Raw genomic sequence first — 13,785 nt, forward strand, 5'->3', positions numbered from 1 at the left:
AAAGTTTTTTTTTTGGGGGGGGGGTGTAAACAAGGTGATTTTATTAGAGCCCAGGACCTGTGGGCAGAAAGAGGTGCCTGCGAATAAAGTTTTACTGGCTCACAGCCGTGATGCCCGCTTGTCCAGGCGTCATGTGGTGGCTTTTGTTCTATGACGGCAGAGCTGAACAGTCAGCAGAGTGTCCGGCCTGCAAAGCCTAGGAGAGATGCTCTCCGGCCCTTTACAGCAAAGTGTGCTGACCCCTGCCTTAAAAGATGAGCAGGTATGTGATGGGTAGAGAAGAGAACATTCCAGAAAATGACCGGGCCTTTCTAGCCGTTGGATCAAAATGTCAGGAAGAGGCAGCCATTTAAGTATATAAGCTTCTTTCTCCAGGCTTCTTGGGTTCTTTTCAACATTCTCTTTTTCCCCTGTTGTTGAAAATTAAAGATCTAGGATTTCAGCTCTGTGATCTTCTGGAAAAGGCCAAACTATGGCAACCTCGGTGGCTGCCAGAGGTTGAGGGGAGGGAGGGGTGAGGAGGTGGGGCACAGGGGGTTGCAAGGGCTGTGAAACTACCTTGTGATGCTGGGTACGCTTGCGTCCAAATCCATTTGTTTTTGTTTGTTTGTTTGTTTGTTTGTTTATGTTTTATTTTTGAGAGAGACAGAGCGCAAGCGGGGAAGGGCAGAGAGAGAGGGAGACACAGAATGCGAAGCAGGCTCCAGGCTCCGAGCTGTCCGCACAGAGCCCGACGCGGGGCTTGAATTCACACACCGTGAGATCGTGACCTGAGCCGATGTCGGACGCTCAACCGACTGAGCCACCCAGGCACCACCGTCCTAACCCATTTGGATGGAGCCCCAAGAGAGAACTCGAGCGTGGAGCACGGACTTAGGTGGTAACGAGGTGCCCACGCACAGCTCTGGTGCCATGTTGACGGGGGGGGGGGGCGTGCGTGGGAGGACAGGGAGCATTGTACTTTCTGCCCAAGTTTGCTGTGAACCTAAAACTGTTCTAAAAAATAACGCCTATCTTTTTTTTTTTTAAAGGAGAAAGGCCGAAGGCTCTGTTAGCTGGACGAGGTTGCGACTCCAGCCTCCTGTGCCTTGGCTCTCCCAGGACACTGGAACCAGAGGCTAATGTGAATTTATTTTTTCCATCATCGTTTGGAGAGCCCCCCCCCCGCCCCCGCCCTGTATATTTAATGTTTGAGAAACACTTCTCTGTATGTTCTCCCAAGCGAAGCTCACACCTGACCCCCACCTCGGGCAGGGAGGTGGGCCCGCGGGCTGGCTTTGGGCCAGGTCACTCACCTGGGCTTTTGGTGCAGGGGCTGCTGCCGCATGGCCATGTACTGGGTGTCCTCCTGCAGCCGGTTCAGGGGCGAGTCCGGCTTTAGACGGATCCCATAGTAATGATACTTGGAGTTGCCCCTGGAAACCAAGCATCTCAGGGTCAGCTCTCTTTGCAGATGTCCTGAACGACAAGACAGGTGCCGGGTCTTGGCCCTTTGTTTCGGGTTCTGGGGTTCAGTGTCCCCTGGACCATATGGGAAATGTTCACAGGCTATTCCACGATCCGAGGGGTTTAGGAAATTCTATACTCGGCCCTCTCTTGGAGACTTCCTTCTTGCACTTAAGCATCATAGTAGCTCTGAGAAGTCTTGCGATGGGAAACGCGGTCTGGCGTTGTGTGACCCAGCATGGCCTCCCGACCATCCTCACCGTCACCACCGTCACCGCCATCATCACCACCACCACCGTCATCATCACCCCCATCCCCGCCCCACATCATCTCACAACATGATTTGGAAAATGGCACCTTTGTGGGAAACACTGTCATAGCTTATTATGGGAGACAGGATGACCCAAGGGCTTTAGACATTTTGGTTAAGAAAACAGGTCAGAGGGGCTCCGTAGGAGAGAAGCACCGAAGGACAGACAGGCGTCTGGCAACGGGGACAAGTGGGAGGAGCGCGGGTCCTTTCTAGAAGAGGTAAGAGCTTAGCTGGTGGCAGGGGAGGGAAAGCAGTGGGGAGAAAAGCCCCGGTCCCGGCCCGAGGCCAAGCATCCGGGACATCAGAGGATGTCCGAGAACCTTCTCTTGGCCAGACACCAGCTTCGGAGGGTGTACGCATGACCCCGACCCCATGAATGACTTCACAGACAGCGGCCGTGCAGGAACCAGCCTCCTGTGTGCTCTGGGCCACCCACTTTTTGTTTTCTAGTGGGGGGAGTGTTGGATTCGTGCCTGGGAAAAGTTTATGGCGCATGACGGTCCCTGGCTGCTGCAGGCCAAGGGCAGGCCCTGGGGGATGGGTCCAGGCATGGCAGAAAGCACCAAGAGATGATAAATCCAACTCCTACTAGATCAGCCAGGGGCTGCTTTTTAAGAAAGCCTGTTATTGTGGAAATTGTTAAACGACGAGAGAGTGCTGGAGCAAAGCCCGTGTCACCGGGAGAGAGATGGCCCACTGCCAACACCTTGGGCCGGCCAGTCCCGTGCCGCCAATTCAGAACAAATCCAAGTTCACCCAGGGGCACGCAGGTCAGGACACACGGGCAGGAGGGAGCCCACGTTCTCCCAAAGCTCAATATCTGTACAGGGGATGCAGAGGATGGGCAGGCGTGGGACCCCCAGGCACCCCCGTGCGTGCACCCACCTGGTGCCCAGCCGCCGTGTCCGCAGCCCCATGAAAACCGAGCGGATCAGCTTCCCGAAAGAGGCAGCATTCACAGGGTCCAGCTTGTGCTCCTGGCAGTGCCGGAGGTAATGGTTGTAGAGAGAGCTTCTGGGGAGACTCACGCCTTCCGCGGTTTCGTAATTATCTAACAGCCACTGGAGCTGGATAAAGAAAGACACGCTCACGTTCGTCAGGATCCCCCCGAATGCTAACATGGACTCATTAAGAGAATCACATACGTTCTCCCCATTGATGTGGTGAAGAAATTCACATCCCCAGTCACGGATTTGGGTTCAAGAGATTCTGGGTGCAGGAATTAATAGCTTCTCTCCACGCCTGTATTTGTTCCTTCAATTTCCAGCCTGGTTTTCAGATTCCTTGATTTGATTTTTAAAAGCCTGTGTGTGACTGAGACCTTTCGGGTTGGGTCTTCATAGTCATTTGGACACCAAGTGTCTCCTATACTTTCAGGAATGTCAGGACAGAGGATTGAAAAGAGCTTGACGGACCCATCAGCACTGCACCCGGCGTTAAACAGGGCAACCTCGGCCTTTATGGCTTGTCTACCTCTTGGCACCTTGCCCTTGAGGGACAAATCATTAATCTAAGGGTGAAGGTGGCTGGGGCTTGGCCACCTGTCTCATCCGCTGGTCACCGAATATAAAAGTCCTAGTTGAATTCTTGCCTTATTGCTTGGGCTGCTATTTCTTTGCCCCCAACCAGGACTTCCATGTCCTGGGGCGGTCAGATTGTACTAGAACAGGCCAAGAAGGAGGGGGTGATTTCCCAGACACTCCTTCCTCCTGCCCCTTTTCTTAATTGGGCTGTGAAGCCCCCGCGGAGGGTACCTCACCGCAGCCACTGAACTGACTTCACTGGCCGCGAGTCTGCTCCAAGCCAGGGCCCTCCCCAAGGGCGGGGCCCATGGCATCTCCTGCCCTGCCCCTTTCCTTAGAGCTCTCAGGCCAGATGTCAGCGGCTACACTTCCTCCCCGAGGTAGGGGATGTGTGCGGACAGAATGGTCTGTGTTCCTATTGCCGGGGTGGGGGGGGGGGGAAGGGGGGGATGGAGTGGCCTGAAGACCAGGCACTCTGGAATTTGTTGTGTATTTTCTCTTAGTAAAGCTTTTTTTCTTTCTTTCTTTCTGAGAAAACAAAAACAAAACAAGACACGGGACGACGGACAGACGGACTGATATATATATCCTCGCGTCCCTGACTGAGAGATTGCAAATGCAAACGGGACGCAATACCGAAAAGGCTTACGTGCGAGGTTTTGCGCCCAGGCCAAAAGGCAGGGTGAGCGAATCCACAGCGAGTCGCTGCCCCCCCCCCCCCCCCCCAGAGCTCAGCCTCGGGTCAGAAGGGCGGGAGCCGGCCACACAGAAAGTCAGGTCCCAGCGGAGCCGCCTCCTTGGTCCCCCCTCGCCCCGACCCCTCTCCCCTTGGTGCCACGGGCCGAAGGCTTAGCTGCAAAGTCAGTGAGTAGTTCGCCAGCGTGGCAGTGCCCTCTGACCCCAGGGTGCACCCTCCTCCCCGCCCTGAGCACCCCTGCCGCCGGGGCTCTGGACGCGGAGCCAGGTGAGGAGGGGCTGGCGTTTGAGGGGGTCCTTTGAACCCTGAGCTTGTCTTCAGAAGACGTTCCCCCTCTGGAGCTGGCAGCCACTTTATCGAATGCGTGTCCGCCCCGCGGGACTGAGAACCCCGGGCGGGTAGAGATGGAAGCCGCTCTGTCCACATCTGCACCCCAGAATCCTGACGATGCCTCAAGAGACACGGAGGCACGGGGGGGGGCCCCCCCGTGTGCGGGAAGCCGAGGGCGAGGAGGCCGAAGACTTGTCTCTCCGCCACCCCGGGCAGGGGGGCGGGGGGCACACGGTGCCACGTCTGGGGGGTCCTCTGGGGCCAGAGAGGGGGTGAGGCCAGACTCTGGGGGGTGGGCGGGACGGGGCACCGGCTCACGTGTGTGAGGGCACAGGACTGGCTCACACGTATGAGGAAGTGCCGGGAAGGATGCTCGCTTCACCTCGTCACTGCCCCCGGCCCCGTGTCGTTGACATTGGAAGTGGATCTTTTACTTGGGTTGGTATGTGGACGTTGACATCAACGACGCATCGGTATCTCGACAACAAGTTCTTCCCAGGTCGACGTAACCCCAGAGAGAACGGACCCCACTAGCAGCCCCACAAAGAACGGTCAGTTACACTCTCCCTCTCTTTTGTGCTGAGGAGGTACCCCCAGGGAAGCCGTTTCAAGCGACCAATGACTCAAGTCATGAGGATGCTGAGAGAGGGCGCCATGGGGAAGCATTCTAGCGAGGGAACAGCCTGTGCAAAGGCTCTGGGGCGGCACCGGGCCTGGTGCAGTGGAGGAACAGTGAGGGGCCTGTGTGGGTGGAGACAGAAGGAGGAGGGGAGGGAGGGAACAGGGCAGGTCGGGCAGGGCCCCCGAGGCTGTTTCGATGACGCAGGCTTCTACTTGGGAATGTGACGGGGGGGGGGGGGGGGGGGGGGGGGGGGGGGACCCGGAGGCTTCTGAACAGAGAAGTGCCGCGATCTGACTCTGGTTCCAGTAGGACCACCCTCACGGCTGCTGCGAGAAGGGCCCGGAAGCTGGGCGAGGGCAGCGGCCGAGGGCTGGCTGGGTGGTGGCCGCGACACTCCACGGGAGAGACGGTGGTGGCGGGGGTGGCGGGGGGGGGGGAGGGGGAGGAGGGGGGCTGTGGTGGAGGAGGAGGGAGAAGTGGTCTGATTCTGGATCTTCCCGAAGGTGAGGTCAAGAGCATCTGGCGGGGGGGGGGGGTGTTGGGGAGGAGGGTGGGAAGCAAGGGTGCCCCGCAGCAGAGGGCGGGGGGCACAGGGGTCGGGGCGGTCAGGGCTCCGCTTGGGACGCACGGTGCTGGGCCCCAAGCCGCAGGCGGGTCCTGGAGGGGGAGCTTCGGGAGAGGCCGGGGTCGGGGGGGCGGGGGTGCCTGCTGGGAAACAGCCTTTCCCCCAGGGAGCCAGGGTGGGGTCAGCAAGCCGATTCTAGCCAAGCCCCAAGCCTGGCCTGCAAGGTAAGCCTGGTCGTCACACGGGCCTGCAGTCGACCACCAGCTGACGGCCAAGCGCCCTTTGACGATCTGTTTCTCCGTTAAAAAAAAAAAAAAGTCACATACTCTGAATACACTCAATCTAACAACAGGTCCTCCTCCCAGGGTTGGAAACTAACAGCTCACTGCAGGGGACCACGGCTGTCCCCACAGGACAGTGACTGAGCCACCGGTGGGGGGAGGGGTCCCTGAGTGGGGGGTGTTGTTCTGTGTGGGGATCTGGCTGAGGGGCAGCCCCGGGAGGAGCCCAGGCCCCTCCCCTGCTCGAGGAGGGGGACTCGACCCCAAGTTCCTCTCCCGGGGCCAGGCACACGGGGGGGGGGGGGGGGCGCTGCCTCCAAGCGGTGGCTGCGGGTGGGGAAGGCGTTTCCGCCCCCAGGGCCCCGCTCCACGTCCTTGGAAACAGCTCTCCCACGTTTCCCGCCACTAGATCTGCCCGCCCCCAGCTCAGAGACCGCTTGAGGCCCCCCCCTCCTCCCGTGGGCCTTTCAGGCCCAGGCTGGAAAGTTCCTTGCACCTGCACACCCCCTGGTCGCGGCCCCTTCAGGGCATCTTGGGGAGCTCCAGGGACCGCGGCACTGGCTGCGTGTGGAAGGCGCTGTCCAGCCTCCCAGGCTCGGGGCACCTCGCCCGCCCCGCCCAGCCTACGACGGCGCTTCGAGAAGCCAACTCTGCGGAGCGTGACAACCAGTTCCGGCTGAGGACTCCCACGGCGGGACTGTGGGCACGCTCACGTGTCACCTGGGCGCACGTTCTCACACACGCTTGGCCACTGTGCTCCCTGGAGTGAGATTCCCTTGTTCCTTCTGCTTCCTACTCAAGCATGGGTCTGGTGGGGGTGGGACGGCACGACCCAGGCTTTCCGACAGGGGTCGGCTGGGAGGCCGCCAGGAAAGCGGGTCCGTGGGGCCCAGCCCTCAACCAGACTCCTATGCGCCGGGGCCGGGCTGGCAAAGGAGCGGGACTCGGCCAGCGTCGCCCAACACAAGAGCGCCGTGGGCCGCAGGCGGCGGCGGTGACAACCATCGTGAGCGAGCGTGGGACACACGGGCCCCACCTATCGGCCGGGACACGTTCCCTCCCTCCCTCCCTCCGGCTCTCACATTTCCCGGGATGAGCTCTAGGTGGGTCTCTCACTCCCGTGTGTGTGGCTGAATCTTCAGAAAGATCTTATTTCTAGTCTCTGCTTCTAGGCCGCCAAGCCCACACCCTGCTTCTCGCAGCGCCTGATGCCCGAACGAGACTCAACGACACACGGCCAGGGAGGCACCGACGCGGGGGCGGGTTTCCTGCTGGGAAACCGACGGGCAGGGAAGCAGTCAAAGCAGCCTCCTTCCAAAGGAAGTGTTAGAAGCCGGAAGCACCCCTGCGGCCAGAGACAAGCGGCTCACGCATGTCCCCCCAACATTTCAAATCCCCCTGCGAACCCTGCCTGCCCGGGGCTCGCGCCCCGTACGCTGCCTTCCGCGGGGCCGACCCGGCGCTGGGCCGGCAGGCCGAGTCACGGCCACGCGTGTTCGCGTCGGGGCCCTGCTGAACAGGGCTGCCGTTGCGCAGCCTTGGCCACGTGGTGCCTTCCGAGTTGCAGACCGAGGGGTCTTCTCCCCCAGCTCGTCTGCAGATGCTCCCCTCGCCAGGTCTGCCCGCAGGGCTGACGTCATCCACCAGGAATGGGCGACAGGGAGGGCGGGAGCCACCTGCTCTGGGAGTGGGGGACACTCAGCAGGGTCCTGACGCTTCGATGCACTTACAGCTTCAAGACAGCGGGTGTGAGGCTGCTCTTCCTTCCCGTGACCGGCCCTCTGAGGCCCTCGTCACGCGTCCCTGGGGCGGCACAGCGCACCCGTGCCGAGCCACCAACCTGGAAGTGTCTGCACCTTCCCCGAGCGCGGTTTCCGCCCCACAATCACTGCCCTTTCTCGTGCCCTGTGTGAATGTCGGCCACGACCAGAGTCTTGATGGGGTCGTAGTTAGGCAATAAAGACTCTTAGCCGGTCACCTCTGCCAGTCCCGTCCCGCCCCGCGCAGCTGCCCAGGGACAGGGACACTGGCTGTCTCCTGGCGAACAACCTGCCATCTCGGTTTCCCCGGAGGGAGGCGAGGGAGGAAGACCCTACGCAGTTAGAACAGGCAGACGTTTGCTGGTGTGCACTTTTCTCAAATTGCCTGTTGGTTTGTTTTCCCCCCAAAAAGACGATCGCAGAAAATGCAGCTAAGAGTCACGGTGGCACCCGCTTCTCCTGTTGTGGCCGCCGCCGCTCTTTGTGTCACTTTACTGGTTCTGCCTCTTCCCTGCCAGGCACTCGGGGAGTTGCGGCACGCGTGTCACACGCGTGAGTCCCACCGCCCGCCAGAAGGGGTGGGTGCTGTCACCAGCTGCCTTGGCCAGTGGGGACTCCTCTCCCTCACGCGGGTGAAAGGCATTCTGGCCGGATGTGGAACCCTAGACTGGTGGCCCCCCTATCTCTCGTGTCACGTCACGGTCTTCGCTGGCTTTTAAACTGTCTGTGAAGGTCACGAGCGCGGCAGGGCAGACTGCCACATCGACACACACTTACGTGGCTGTTGAGTAAACCGCTTTTGTGTGAGGCGATCCCTTCGCTTTTTTGGAGGTTTTCAATCGCCATTTCAAGCTAAAGAAAATGTGTGCAGAAACAAACAAAAACAAAACAAAATGGAAAAAAAAAAAAAAGGAAATCAGATGGTTAGCATCAGCCAAGATTTGTTTTTATTAATATCCAAATAATGATTTAAGCGCCTACAAAATAAAAACCAGGCTGGACGCAGGCGGGGGGACGGTTAAGTTGTGAGTTCAAGCTGCGGCCGGGACTGTTATTCCTGCCATGCAGGCGAGCCGGGGGGCGGGGAGCACAGGCAGCAGGATGAGTCGTGCTGTGAATGCTGGCGATTGCGTTGTAACACAACATGTGCACACGCGGAGCACGAACGCTGAGCCGAGGCATAAGTTCACGTATAAGCAAAGCCAGCACCATAATTGCCCGCTGCTCCCCTGGACCCGTCATCGTCATCGGTTGCCAGGGAGAATCAGCTGTCTACCCAAGGGCGGCCAGCGGCGCTGACTTCCTGGCCAGCCTGTCCTGTCACAGAGCTCAGAGCCTCCCTCCTGGACGCGCCAGGAAGATAGCCACGAGGCCGGAGACCCTGGCCCTGCCATCGGGAGGCGTAGGGGCCACCGGGCATGTCAGAGAGATAAGCTCCTGAATGTTGAATGAAGCGTGAGCTGGGCAGAGAGGGTTATACAGGAAGGAGAACGGGTCGCAGGGGGACGTCACGTGAAGCTAACAGTGCGCCTTCCTGGGGGAAGGGGCTTCTGAGTTGGGTCCCGAGGACTTCCTGGAGGCAGGGAGCTGAGGTGGTGCAGTGGGTCGACGCACAGGAGGAGACAGCCGGTTGTGGGCGGCTCCCACCACATCTGTCCGTGCTGAATGTGACTTGTGCACGTCAAACGGAAACTGAAAATCTGCCGGAGGCCACCACGCAGGCCGAGGACTGCAATGGAAGGAAGTAAACCTAATGCGCTGACTTTCCTCAAACACGCACGGAAGGCAGACCTCAGTGATGCTTGGGCAGAGAGCAGGGGGAACACGTATTTTGGAAAGCACAGCCGGACGGGGCTCCTGGGGCTGAGTGCGGGAGCAAGAGGGTTACTGCTTTGCCCATCACCTCTTTTGACCGCTGTGTGTGTGTGTCCGCTGTCCTCACTGTTACCCAACACTGTGCCGGACGTTCTGGCCGGGGGGTCAGGCAACAGTGAGGAACCAAAGGCATCCGTATTGGAAAGGAAGAAGTAACGTGCGGATAACATGATCTTAAATACCGAAAATCCTGAGGGACCCACCAAAGCACCGTTAATGCTGATAAACAACCCAGCAGAGTTGCAGGTTCCAAGATCAATGCCCACAGATCGGTTCTGTCTCAACAGTGAACAACAGGCGAACGAAATAAAGAAACAATCCCGTTTGCAGTAACGTCAAAGAAAATCCAATACCTGGGAATGAATTTAACCAACAAGGTAAAGCATTTGTACGTTAAACTATAAAACGTTGTTGAATGAAGTTAAAGACCTAAATAAGCAGAAGACATCCTATATTCACGGGCTGGAAGACTTAATATGTAGATGGCAATACTCTCCAGGTTGATCTATAGACTCCAAGCAATCCTTATGAAAATCCTCTATTAAACTTCTGACTGCTTTTTCAGAAACAGACAAGATGATCGTAAAATTCGTATGGCATTGCGAGGGACCCCGGATAGCCAAAACAATCTTGAAAAAGAAGGACACAGTTGGAAGGTTCACGTTTCCCAGTTTCAAAACCTACTACAAAGTTACAGTATTGGGATAAGGAGAGACATCTAGGTAGACGCATATAGACCAGTGGGGTGGAATCAAACTTCCAGGAAGAGTCCCATATATCTGTGGTCAACTGAGTTTTGACGAGGGTGTCAAGAGCATTGAACAGAGAGAGTAAACTTCCGAACAAGTGGGTTTCCACCGGCAAATGACTGAAGTTGGCCCCCACCTCACAATATATACAAAAACAACTAAAAAATGAATCAAAGAGCTAAATGTAAGAGACACAACTGTAAAACTCTCAGAGGAAAATATAAGGTAGTCACGTACAATAAGTTTATCTTCATGACCTTGGATTTGGCAATGGATTTTTAAAATTTTTGTTTATTTATTTATTTATTTATTTATTTATTTATTTATTTATTTATTTTTGAGACAGAGACAGAGCATGAGTGCGGGGGGGGGGGTGCAGACAGAGAGGGAGACACAGAATCCGAAGCAGGCTCCAGGCTCTGAGCTGTCAGCCCAGAGCCCGACGCGGGGCTCGAACTCACGGACCGCGAGATCATGACCTGAGCCGAAGTCAGACCCTTAACTGACTGAGCCACCCAGGCACCCCTGGCAATGGAGTTTTAGATATGACGCTAAAAGCACAAACAAAAGATTAAAAAAAAAATTCTTTACAAAGATAAATGGGACTTTATCCCACAGGATGGGAGAACGTATTTGCAAACCATATTTCTGATAAGGGTCTCGTATTCAGAATGTATAAAGGACTGTCACAACCCAACAACAAAATGGCAAACGACTCAATTAAGACATGGGCAAAGGACTCGAACAGACCTGTCTGCAGGAGGCACATGGGAAGATACCGAGCATCATTAGTCACTAGGGAAACACAAGCCCAAACCACGGTGACACAGCACTTCCACACGCACTGGTACGGCTACTAGAAAAGAAAGAAAGAAAAGAGAAAGGACCCTCACACGTGGCCGGTGGAATGCAAAACGGTACAGCTGCTGTGGAAAACAGGCCGGTAGTTCCTCAAAAAGTTACACGGAAACTCAGTTGAACTATTACGGCTCAGCAATTCCACTCCTGGGTACACAAATGTCTGTAGCGGCATCATTCATGATGGCAAAAAAAAAAAAAAAAGGAAAAATCCGAGTGTGGGTCACAGACGACTGCACATGTGCATCCAACGTGGTATATCTATACAACGGAATGTTCCTCGTGCACAAAAAGGAATGAGGTAGTGATACACGTTTACAATGCGGATGGGCCTCAAAAGCGTGATGCTCAGAGAGAGAGGCCGGTCACGAAAGCCCAGGTAGCGTATGATTCCATTTATGTGAAATGTCCAGAACAGGCAAATCCACCGGGACAGAAAGCAGACTAGGCTGGAGGAGGAGGGAGCGGGGGCGGGGGAGGTGACTGCCGATTGGTCAGGGTTACCAGTTGACAGCGTGTTTCCTTCTAGGGTGATGAGAATGTTCTAGAACTACTAGATAAAGTTAATGGTTGTACGGCATTGTGACTGTACTAAATGCCATTGAATCGTACACTCAAAAAAAATTTTTTTTAACGTTTATTTACTTTTGAGAGAGAGACAGGCAAAGCGTGAGTGGGGGAGAGGCAGAGAGAGAGGGAGACACGGAATCGGAAGCAGGCTCCTTCCAGGCTCCGGGCTGTCAGCAGAGTCTGGCGCGAGGCTGGAGCCCACGAACCGTGAGATCGTGACCTGAGCCAAAGTCGGAAGCTTAACGGACTGAGCCCCCCCCCCCCACCGCGCCCCTGCATTGTATACTTTTAAATGGTTAAAAAGATGCATTTTATGTTACATGAATTTTACCTTGATTTAAAAAAATATACAACCAATTAAAAAACCTATTGTTCTCTTGCGATTTGAATGGTCTTTTGCCCACGTGTATGGTTTTTGTAACATCACACACTGGTCACGTGGAAAATATTGGCTCACCGAGTTTCCGGATGTTCCACATGATGATGCGCTTCACGAAACGCTATTGAAAATCGCATTTGTTATTATCACTACCAAGCTCATCAGGAGGATACCAGGTTTTCAAAATTCGAAGTTTTCTTTTTTTGGTTGAAAATTTACTGGCAACCAAATTAATCCCCCCCCCCCCCGGACCCATCCGCCTCGTGCTCTCCTTTTTGAGAAAAATGCCTGCCAAATCCTCAAGTCTGAAAACTCATCATTTGTCTGTTGTTCCTTCAAGCAAACACTGTATTTCGTGACACAAGTGGCTGCTGCAGCTCACAGTCATCTGCCCGGCGGCTCTTCCTTAGCACAGTCATCACACTTTGGCAGCAGAAGTGCCTTTTGTCACCCAGAATATTAGAAAGGACTGGGGTTTCATACAGTGACTGTTTGCTGCTTCACCAAGGACCTTAGGTGAACTGTAACAGCAAGTTGCGCTACGGAATTCGCTGCCTCTCTTCTCTTTTTCACTGTGAGCACAGGGTGGTGCGGCAGCCGGAAGCCGGTGGCTTCTGGGAGAGTCTGACGCCTCCGCCTGGCTCCGCGCCTGCGTTTGTGCCCCGGGGGCGCATCGATGTTGATTTTGCACAATCAGTGCAAACCTCAGCACAGGGAGAGCTGGCGACAGGCTGATGGCTTAGTATTATTATGAAAACCGTTCTGACCCGGTGGGCCCCCCGGGGCCGGTCTTGGGGACACCCAGAAGAGTGCCAGACGTCTTGAGGGCTGCCTGCTAAAAACTGTAGAGCTACGAGTGAGTATCGAGTATCGTGGAAAAGCACACAAATTAAGGCTTGCTGCGGAAGACCATCCTGAAGAACCCATAGCTATTAAATAGGGTCCGCTCAAGCCCACGGGTGCAGAGAATTAATTTAATGCACAGTGGAACCTCCCCCAGGTGTTCGTTGTATTTTGAAATCAAAAGGACAGTTGGGGTGTCTGGATGGCTCAGCCCGTTGAGCATCTGACCCTTGATTTCGGCTCAGGTCACGATCGGAGGCTCGTGGGATCGAGCCCTACATCAGGCACCGCGCTGAGCTCGGAGGCTGCTCGAGATTCTCTCTTTCTCCCTCAGTCTCTGTCCCTCCCCTGCTCGTGCTCTCTCTCTCAAAATAAATAAATAAACATTAAAATAAAATTACGACGTCGGGTAAACATCAGAAGGCGATAAAGAAGGTAAGGAGCCCCCCCCCCCCCCCCCCCCCCACCAAGGCCAGAGGGGGAGGTTAACGCCCGGCAGGCAGCACTGGAGGCGCAGTGCGCACGCCGGTCCAGCAGAGGGCGCTGCGGCGCCACCTCCCAGCCCCGCGCGGGCGGCCCTGCGGGCATCTGGGGAAAAGGAGCATCTCGCTGTCGCGGCCCGAGTCTTCCTCGCACACCTGCCGGGGCGACTCTCGCTGCACAAGCACAAACGCCTTATCCGGTCCGCTCAGTGGCTGGCGAAGTTAGTGTCTACTCTCTGAATACGCTTAACGTAGAGGCTAATTTTATGTTTGCCTGGAGTTTAATCTTCAGTAAGGAGGGGCCAAGGGTGGCCTCCGTGGAGCCCCACCCCGCCCGGGGCCCAGGCAGCTTTCCCTAAAATCATCTGTTTTTTGAACTCCCAGCACTTTCCTTCCATCTTGGTATTGTGCATATGCGGATGCGTCCATTTCTTGATTCCTCGGGGGCTTAATTTTTATTTTTGGTTCGGCGTAATGCAGCACATGCTCCTT

The 13,785-nt window shown here is 56.0% G+C and overlaps 1 protein-coding gene across 5 annotated transcripts in view; it reads right to left on the reverse strand.

Moving 5' to 3' along the window:
• Positions 1-13,785, reverse strand: part of RFX2 (regulatory factor X2) — a 90,286-nt gene that overhangs the window by 11,311 nt on the left and 65,190 nt on the right. For 3 of the 5 annotated variants that reach the window (XM_023250875.2, XM_023250874.2, XM_011287614.4), the window contains exons 6-8: positions 8,315-8,389; positions 2,645-2,826; positions 1,296-1,415 (exon numbers count right to left, since the gene is read on the reverse strand). In XM_023250875.2, the coding sequence (XP_023106643.1) occupies positions 1,296-1,415; positions 2,645-2,826; positions 8,315-8,389 (377 nt within the window). The remainder of the gene's footprint in view (positions 1-1,295; positions 1,416-2,644; positions 2,827-8,314; positions 8,390-13,785) is intronic. The other 2 variants (XM_023250877.2, XM_023250876.2) reach the window with 1 other exon arrangement.

This window comes from Felis catus, chromosome A2 (assembly GCF_018350175.1).
Source record: "Felis catus isolate Fca126 chromosome A2, F.catus_Fca126_mat1.0, whole genome shotgun sequence".
In the NCBI taxonomy this organism is placed as follows: domain Eukaryota; kingdom Metazoa; phylum Chordata; class Mammalia; order Carnivora; family Felidae; genus Felis; species Felis catus.